This window comes from Hippichthys cyanospilos, chromosome 21, assembly GCF_059441005.1.
Source record: "Hippichthys cyanospilos isolate Australia breed blue-spotted pipefish chromosome 21, RoL_Hcya_1.0, whole genome shotgun sequence".
Taxonomy (NCBI): Eukaryota; Metazoa; Chordata; class Actinopteri; order Syngnathiformes; family Syngnathidae; genus Hippichthys; species Hippichthys cyanospilos.
Window position 1 is genome coordinate 485,874 of NC_142389.1, and position 9,848 is coordinate 495,721.

A 9,848-nucleotide genomic window follows, 5' to 3' on the forward strand; every position below is an offset into this window, starting at 1 on the left:
GTCGAGTCGCGGGAACGCGTCACGCCATATTCTTTCGGGCTCTTTGACCGGGGCCTTGTTTTTTTTTTTTTTTTTTTTTTTTTTTTTTCTGCTGACCGAATGTTTGTCCCACGTGCGCTTTATATATCAGCCTCCTACTGGACCTCACGTCCGCCGTCTTTGGATTCCGTCGCCGTTACCTGTGTACCGTCAATCAAAATCAGCAACTATCGCCTACGAGTCACGCATCCGCTTTTTAACGTACAAGCGACGTCACGGTCTTGTCACGTTCATTCTACCGTTATATGTTACACGAATGACACCTTCAATACGGTAATGAAAGTTTTATTTCAGGATTTGACATCTATCTATCTATCTATCTATCTATCGCCCGGTGCGTGCCCGGTGCTGCCTATTGTTGGGTCTTCCACATTTTATTTGAATTGCGGGCCCGGTTGAATAACGCTGTTTACGAGCCCGTTGCCCAAAACGGAGGTCATTGCCGGGTTTCGGCGAGCGGATGCCGCTCCGCCGAATGCGTATTTGAGCTTGAGAATCAAAGGACGCAAGAGGCGCATGTTTCATTCGTGATGGCGGCTAAACGGACATGCAGAAATGCATCTCGGTGACGAGGCAAACAGCTGAACACGAATTTGTGCAGCCTCCTTCTGCGCCGCCTGAAAGCAATTCGCGCTCGAAAGCGGTGGCGTCGCAAGCATTTTCTCCTGTCTGAACACAAGGAGTCGCCCTAGCAAAAGCAAGCCCGGTGTTTTCAAAACTCCTTTGAACGAGTGCGCGCTCGGTCGGTGAAGCTTTCTTTTGTATGAATATGAATACGACCGGCGCGTGTGTTCATGTAGCTGCGGCGCGGGTGGGGATTCAGAAAAGACGCCTCGGGTCTTTTTGGTTTTTATTATCATGTCAAATACAGAACGATGATTCAGCGATTCCAAAAATGTAGACCTTTAAAAGGGAGCGTTCCAAAGGTTTGCACGGGGAACGGCAGTTCATTTCTTTTATCCTTAATGTCACGCGGCATGTCGGCGGCCACACACCATCATTTCTTCTGTGAAAGGCTACGCTTAGCTTCAGAATCAGGCGCGAGGCGGCTCCAACTTGTCATTTATTTAGCGCTCATTTATTTTGATTTTCACCCTGCCCACAATTCAATCCGTTTTGATTTTCGTCTCGAACCGACTACTGTGACAGAAACGCATCTACGGTTTCCCAGCTTGATTGAATACAGAATACTAAATACATAGATTATCAGGAAAACAAAGTGACATACTTTTCCGAATGTACAAATTTACAAGATTTCAAGGCGACTTTATAACAGCAGCGGCAGGGCGGCCGCAGCCACGGCGGCGGCCAAGGACAACATCGGGACGCCGGCGCCGCTCGCCGCGGACGTATCCAAGGCGGTGTTCGCCCCTCTTACGGCCAAATCGGCGGTGGAGGCCGCCACGGACGCCAAGGATTGCATGGCGGCCGTCTGGCTATCCAGCGGTTGCACCGCCGTGGTCGTCGTCACGGCAAAGTCCGCCGCCCGTCTTCCTGACTCGGTGGCCGCCCGCGTCGTGGACGCCACGTTCAGGATTGCCAGTTGAGTCAGGAGCTCCCCGGGGCCTTCCTGCGCGGCCTCGTCCAGCATGCCTCGCACTCTGGCCGTCAAGGCCGCCCAGTCCTCGTCCACTCTTCTGGCCGCGTCCCGGGCGTCCGTTACCGTCTGCGCGTCAATGTCGGCGGCGGCCACGCGTCGTGCGGCCGCGGTGGCCCTGGATGCGATCGCGGCCGCCTCCGCGGCCACCTCTGCCAATTCCCTGTCCAGGGCCGATCCGTCTCGCGAAGCCGACCCGGCCGCGTCTGCGGCGGCTGCGGCCGCGACGGATGCCGCGACCCCGGCGTTCACCGTGGCGTTCACGCCGCCGCCGCCGTCGCTCAGCAAATTGGAGGCGTTTGCCGCCGCGTCCGCGGATCTCAACGCCGATCTGGCCGCCGTTTCCGCCCCGGCGCCCGCCGCCGCCGCCGAGCACGTGGCGGTGATGGCCGCGGCCGAGGCCGTCAAGCCGACCGCCAGCGACTCTTGCGCCAGGCCGAGTGCCATTCTGCTGTTCGGGCCTCGGACCGTTCGCATGGCCATTCGCGTCGTTGAGCCCGCGACCGCCGCCAGACTTTGAGCGGCGTCGGAGTCGTCGGCGGACTCCGCCGCGATTCCTGCAACCTCCGCTAGCAAGGCCACCTCTTCCGCCGCCTGAATGGCCGTGTTCGTTTCGGGTGACAGCGCGCTCGACGGCGCGTTTGAGAACAAGTCGATGGCGTTTCTGGACACCGTCAAAAATTGGATAGTGGTGTTGGGAAATTCGTCGGGTCCCTCCGCCGCCGCTCGGCGGGCCACTGCCGCCGCGTCCAGTGACACCTGCGCCGCTTGCGCGTCGATCCCTCCGGGAGTCGACGCGTCCCGAGCCCCTTCGGCCACGGCTTCGGCGGCGGCGGCGGCGGCGTCCGCGGCGTCCCTCGCCGCCTGTGGCTCCGCCGACCCGTTTGCGACCAACCTAGCCGCAAGACTGGCCGCCTCCGCCCTTACCAAGGCGGTGTCGATGAGATCGCCTAGATCCGCTCCGGTATCTGACGCGGTAACGGCCGCCGCCGAAGCCGCGAGGGCCGCCGCCGCCGCCGCCAGGGAGGCTTCCCTCGACGCTTGAACAGTAGATGTCGGGGCCGCGGCCGCGACCGCCGCTTCACGTCCGCTTTCCGCCGCATTTTGGATTTGCAGGAGAGCTAATTGGCCGGCCAAGTCCGCTTGGGCATCCCCTCCTGTGGGCGCCGCGGCCAGATCTGCCGTGTCGAGCGCCTCTTGAGCCCGAGCCGCGGTTTGTTCCGCCAAGGCGGCCGAGCTTCGGGCCGCCTCTATGGCCTGTCTTACGCTGGGTTGGGCGTCCGCCGGTACGTTCCCCGAATCGAGTAGCACTTGGAGTTGTTGCGCCGCCATCTCTGCCTCTTGGCTGGCACCTCTAGCGTCTCGGATGATGGATGCCGCGTTTTCCGCCGTGACGCCGGAAGCCATGACGTTGGCAGCCAAGGCTGATATGTTTGCCGAAGATCTAGCAATGGTCGCCGCATTTTGTGCCGCTCCGGCGAGGTCGAGGGCCAACGAGGCGGATTCCCCGCTCGCTCCCGCCGCCGCTTCTTGGGCTCTTACTGCGGCGGCTTCGGAAGCTGCCGCCGCATTGTCCGCCGCCGTCGCCGCCGCGCTGGCACTTATGGTGCCTTGCGCAAAGTCCGCCGCGGCGATAGCTGCTTGGCTGGCGGCCGACGACGCGTCTTCTGCGGCCGCGTCTGTTTGCGCGGAGCCTCCCGACACCGCAGAGGTTGCGGCCGCGGCCGAGCTGGCCAGGGACGCTGCGGACGAACTGGCGGTCGTGGAGGCCGCCAGGGCGGTCTGGGCCGACCTTTGGATGGCGACTTCTGCGGTCGTTAGAGTCGTTGTGGTTTCATCTGACGTTCCTGTGTCCCTGCCGTCGCCCGTCGTGGCTCCGGGGGCGGCGCTGCTAGCGGTAGGGGCTCCGGTGGTGGTTCCGCCGCCGGCGGTCGTTCCGCCGCCGACGGTGGTGCCGCCGCCGACGGTGGTGCCGCCGCCGACGACGGTGGTGCCGCCGCCGACGGTGGTGCCGCCGCCGCCGACAGTCGTGCCGCCGCCGACGGTGGTGCCGCCGCCGCCGATCGTGGCCGCGGCCGTGGTGGTCGTGGCCACGGTGGCCGGGGCCGTGGTGGTCGTGGCGCCTTCGTCGGGGGTGGGCGCCTGGAGGAGCATTCTACCAGCGCGGGCTCGTTGAACTCCCTCGGCAATAGTTCCTGTTTTAGGTGAGCAGTTTTGATACCTCAGTCAGATACCTGACATAAAAACTCGAAGCAGGAGAATCAGGGATGGGCAACTGGCAATCCTCACCCACGCCGGGCGTGGCCCTACTCGAAGTTTTGAAAGTAAATTGCTTTACTGGTGCCGAGCCATGGAAAAATGTAATACCGGTGTTAATCACGCGATGGCAGCCTTTGCTCACCGGCGCCTGGCGCCCAAGGGCGCTGTCAATTGTGCGTCTGAGACGAAGGGCGTGACCGGGCTCCTGCAACCTCCATCTCGAAAGGGTGCAAACGGCCGTGTCGAGTTGAGTTTATTTCAAGTGTCGCAATTTCGGATGTTTTGTCGTCGCGCGGTGGAACTTGTGTATACTCTTGTACAAATATACATGAATAAGATATTTTAACTGGACGTGTTTCATTTAAAAAAAAGGCTCATTTGGTTCAGTTAAAAGTGATTAGGAATGGTGTGGCTCCGCGTTGGCTCCAATAACACCGATGAAAATTTGGGGACCCCCGAATGGTTTGTTGCCAATCCCTGCTTTCCGTTCTGATATTGGGTTCAGATTACTTACCGAGGAGCAGACATGCAAAAAGCAAAGTTTTGATCATCATCGTGAGGCTTTTCCGTCCTCTGGCGTACCTGTAAGAATGCGGAAAAGACAAAAAGGATTGTTTATTTCCCAAACATTTCCACCTTTATCAAATGCTGTTTGGAATCTCTGATGAGATGCAAAATTGGAAGTGACGCATGCATTAACGCCAAGGAGAGGACGGTTCTATTTTGCTGTTCTCGCACTTTGAGCGCACGGCGTGAGAACGCGTCCAAAACAATAAGAATAGGAACGCATGGGTGAGGAATTTGCAGGCGCGGTCGAAGTCCGGCCACAGTTGAAAGACGTTTGATTTTCTGAAATGACCGAATTGTTCTGAAACCGCGTTTTTGCCAACCCCGACTTGAGCATCGAGCCAGAAAAAGTTGTCTTTCTAACTGCCCCCGAAACCTGGCGCCAGCACACGTCTATCCGTCACACGTCAGCGTCGGGCATCTGCGTCTGGGCGCGGCGGGTCAATCGCCGCCGATATCCGCTCCGGAGCCGGCGCGTTCCGTTGTGTCAATTTCGTCTCGGGAAGAGAGCGGAGGGAATGGCGCCCCTCGCAAAGGCGCCGGACGTGGTGGGAAAGGCCGGCACCCCCTCCGTGGCGCGCCCCGGGACTGATTAGCATCAGGCCTTGAAGTCGTCTTGGCCGCCGCGAGCGCACAGGGAACGTGATGGCCCGAAAGACGGGCGTGCAAAAGAGCCGCGGCTTTCTAGCCACTATTAGAACGCCCCTTGCGGTGGAAGTACCTTCAAGCGTCCGCAGCGTGGTCGTTGTCTCACGAACAACAAATATTTTGAGCGACACGCACCGTGTTTGTCAGGTGCCCCGCACCCCACTGGAACGTGCTCAACACCGTCCGGGAAATCGGCGGGCGTTCTTTGCCCCCCCCCGACGACATTGCCGGCTCTCGCCAGACAAAATGCGTTCAAACTACTGGGCTCAAAAAAGCCGGGCCGGCAGACCCGGAGACGGCTCGCTCCCCGGAATGACCGCTTCACAAGAACGCGCCCAAGATAATTGCACTCGGGTCAAATGGATTTGTATCTATGATTGATTGTTTTTGTTGGCCGTACCGCGATTATCAGGCGGCGCTCCCGATTTGGTCGCGTAACGACAGAACACTCTGTCCTATTCTATTCAGTTCTATTCTGAAGAAAGAATATCTTCTCATTTTTCTTCGGTCTTTGCCACCTGACTTTCAAGCGTGTGCTCATTGGCTTGGGGCCCGCACCCCACCGCGCCCCTCCCGCAGAAAATCTGCACTTAGTCGCGCTCACGCCCATCCGGATGATTGCCGTGACGCAAGTTCAAATGTCAAACCCTGCCTTGCCTTTCCAGACCTTTTTGTCTTTTTGTCCTCGGGACCGGTCCGCCGCCCGCCCCGCCCCGCCCCGCCCCCGAAAAGTCTCGCTCCTCGTCCCACGCCCCTCTCTTCCGTCTCTGCGATCACACGTTTACCTTGTTGTTCTTTTCTCTTCTCGCAGCGATTCACCCTTGGACCTCTCTTACAATCGACTCGCTAAAAACCCCAACTCCCATTTCTTTTCTCGCAATCGGTATTCCGACCCTCGCGGGCGGGGCAAGCAGTTTGTCGACGTTGACTCGGAGCGCAAACTCCACGACGGCGTCGGACAAAGGTCCCCGGGCGCGGGAAGCGAAGCCCGCTTTGAAAACGGGGTTCCAATCGGTCCCTTTCCAGCCCTTCCGCAAATTGCAACACTAAAGGCGCCCGCCGCGGATCTTCTGTGGGTAAGAAACGTCGAGACGGAGACGGCGCTCACCTTATCGGGCCCGGAAGGAATCTGCGTGTCGTGCCGGAGCCGTCCCGAGGTTTTATGTTGCCTCTCCGCCGGCTGGCGAATATTAATAAAGTGTGTGACCTGGACTCGGGTCCTGCCCTCCTCCAGGCGAGGCCTTAATTAGTCAAGCGCCACGCCTAGGGCACACGAAGAATAGTAATTGTCTGTTCACGCAAAGTGCGTAATCGAGACGCGGATCTCGTCCGGCGACATTGCTTCGGCTCTTTGTAATTGGCCAATTAAGCGACTAACGTCATAGCTAACGAGTCCCGAACACGACGGTCGACGACAGCCGCGCAGACGTACGCCGGGCTGGCATTGTTATGAGGCCTTAGATAGACCGGGGCGTCGCCTCGGCCCCCCCCGACAAAAACCACGCAAAACAAAAAGGGAGGCGGTGCGTGGAGAAGCTCCCTCAAAGGACGCCTCGAGTCAATGCGCTCAACAATAGCCGGCGCCGCGAAATCCGGGACGTTTGAACTGTGATCGGGCGGCGACTTTTTCTGCTGCGAGCAAATCCGGGCAAACGTCCCGGAGCGCGGGAAGAAGGGTCGAGTCGTTGAGGAGATGTTCTCTGAACGCCGACGTCATAGTCCACGGCGCGAGCGCCAGGGAAGTTTCCAAACGAAACTAAAGGCCATTATCCTCATTAGCCGCTCATTTCTACCTGTTTCCTTGTTCCAAAGTCAAAGGTCGCTCGCTTGTTTTCTTCGCCTTTCGCATCGAGGTTCACGCAACGATATGATCCCAAAGTAGCCGGCTTCTCCCCGACGTGCAGATTCGCCTTCAGAATTTGGGGGGGGTCGTAGCACATCGTCGGCACGCTCCCGACATACGGAGGGAACCCGTCTGGAATAAAAAACTGCGTGGCATTTGTTACCCTTGGTTGCAAGGAGGGAAAATGGGGACAAAAACAGCCTGTCTCCAAGACCTTGGGCACATTTAGTTTTCATGACGTCCCATATCACAGGTGCGGAACTCCGGTCCATGCTTTCAAACCCTCTCTCTCGGACACCCCTGATCCAGATGACGGGGATCTTATCGGCCGCGTCGGGGGGAGAAACCCGGAAAAGGTGCGGGACGCCGGCCCTCCGGGACCGGAGCCGGACACCTATGCCGGATACGGTCTTCGAGCGCGCGCCGGACCTTTAGGTGGCCGTCGTCGACAGAACCCCAAGCCGGCGGATTGGGCTCTCGACATCACGTCCGCAAAACCTCAATCGCGCCGACCCCCCCGGACCCCCCCGATCAACAAGGCCGAACGAAACGTCGGTCGGGGGTCCGGCCAAAGCCTGCGCGCGAACATTTTGACGCTGTCTCGGAAGCTCGTTCAAACGAGCCCTTGGACAAGGAACGGCGCCGAAAGCTTCCAGGACATCTGTTTTGTTTCCAAAGAGAGACGCGGGTCACAACCTACGCACTTACGCTTCATACTTGTGCTGCCCCGCCACTCCTGTGTAGCTTCGTTGTTCGGAGGAACTTATTTCTGCACTGTGCGCATCACAATAAACGCTCGGAACGTAAGGTGATTTGCGTGCGCAGGCGCCGATGTTTCAAAGCGCAAAAACCTTATTGAGTTCCACCTGCAAATGTTCAGCTATTTAGTTGGGTTCTGTCTCGGTACAGCGAAGTCAACAATCGATCAACAAAACTCACGCTTTCGTTTGATTTGACAACTACCAGGCCGTCAATTTGTTGCGCGCGGCAATAATCCTATTAGACTATTTAAAGGGGACCGGGTTCCCCCGTCGTACGGGCCCGTCGAGGCAAGTCGGAGCTACCAAACGGCCCGTGACAAAAAGGAGTCCGACACCCATTGTCTAAGGTCTAAAAAAAAAAAACACCGCTACAAATAAATTCCACGAGTGTGAAATCGCACGTGAATTCCAGCGCATTCCCGTCATACCGTATAACTCAATCATTGCAGAATAGTTGGCGTACACATCATTATGTGGTCGGATAATGGCTTTACAGAGCTATAATTCACAAATGACAAAGGAGGAACTTGATAATAATTCCGACGATAGATCTTTATTGTCATTACATTTGCACAAGTACGCTACAAGGCGCAAGATGCGCTTAAACAGGCTCCGACCGCTCAAGAAACATTCAAAGACCGGGACCGACGGAAGGATACGTGGCTGCGAGCGCCGCTCCGAGATCTTGGATAAGGATCCAATTTCTGGGCTCACCGCCCGGGAGCGGAAATCCGGGACCGCCGCAGATGCCGAGACGGGTGGGTGTCGCCGCGGCGTCTGCGTACGTGCGTATCGTGCTCAAAATGTGAGCCGGAGACGCCGGCCAACCCGGCCCGGGTCCGAAAAGCCGCGACCCTCCGGAATTGAGAGGTCGGAACGGGCGCCGGAACGGCGAGCGTTTAGGCGCCCCGAGCAACCGTCGACGCGGATTGCCCGACGCGGAAATGGTTGCGCGTCTTGTATTTCTGCCTCCGGGCGCATCTTCCGCTCGTGGGAACACCGAGATCTGGTTGCAGCCATTCAACCGGCGGCGCGGCGGAAAGGAGGCAGACGGAATCCGGACACAAAAGGTCCGGAAAGAGGGATTTGCTGCGGCTCTTTCCGACTTCAGCTCCGCCACGGGCTTCAGCGAGGTCGTAGCCCGGAAGGGTGTCGCCTGAGCGTTTTCACGCCGGACCCGCCAAGGCACCAGAGGTCTTCTGGATTCTGGATTTTGGGCTGGATCCGCTTTTCATTCAAAAATAGTCGTTCAAAATAGGCTGGCGTTTCAACACGGTCCCAGCTTAGTCCAAAAATAGTCATTGATAGCGGCTTGTGTTTAGCCTGTCCGCAGGGGTCCAAATTTACTACCAGGACTAGTCACGGAAAATCGGCTTCCCTTATTGCAAATGCGCTCCAAATTTTGCTGGGAGATAATGGTCGAAATTTGCGCGGCGTTTAGCCCGTCCGATGCAGTCCAAAATGTCCGAAAGTTAAGTTGTGTTGAGCTGATCCGTCGAGGTCCAAATTTACTTGGACCTAGGTCCAATTAGAGAAGAGGAGGAAATGCAGAAATGAAATGTGTTAGTAGCGACGTTAGAAGGATGATTTTCCCGGCTTCGGCATCCTGCGGCTCGGCCGGCAGCTTCTCCGGCCTCGTGGCTGCCTTTTAGCGCAGGGACGGAGGGCGCGGATCCCTCATCGGGACCGTAAAAGGAGGTGCGTGCTCGGACGCCTTAGCTCGTCAACGGCGGCGACGCAATCTTCGTAGGTCTCAAAGTCCGTACGGACGGGCCACATGTCTCCGGACGCTCAAGCCAAGGCTTTGCCTGACAAGTTTGCCGCATGCGCATTCGGAGCGAAGGAGGCTTCGATCACGGCGCGCTGCTCTCTGCTGCCCCCTTGTGGTCAAATAACGCTAAGGATACTCCAGGCGTAAACGAGAGCAGTGATTGTTTTCACTCGGTTTGGAAAGATGTTTTATGAGGAACTTTTTCCTATCTTTTGCCGTCTCTTCAATTGGGACCGCGGATTTTTCTTTTGACGGAATACACAAAATAGAACGGGCAACTTCACATACTGTCTTCTAAGCTGTCGTTTCTCCTCTAAGGTGGAATTTTAAACTTCTCCAAGTGGCTTTAACCCCAACCTTTCA

General features: G+C 57.5%; 1 protein-coding gene across 1 annotated transcript; it reads right to left on the reverse strand.

Moving 5' to 3' along the window:
- Window positions 1-895: 895 nt before the first annotated feature.
- LOC148405960 (uncharacterized) lies at window positions 896-3,790 on the reverse strand. The gene has a single exon (XM_088405577.1). The coding sequence runs from the start codon at window positions 3,788-3,790 to the stop codon at window positions 1,307-1,309; it is 2,484 nt and encodes an 827-aa protein (XP_088261703.1). The 3' UTR covers window positions 896-1,306.
- Window positions 3,791-9,848: the final 6,058 nt, after the last annotated feature.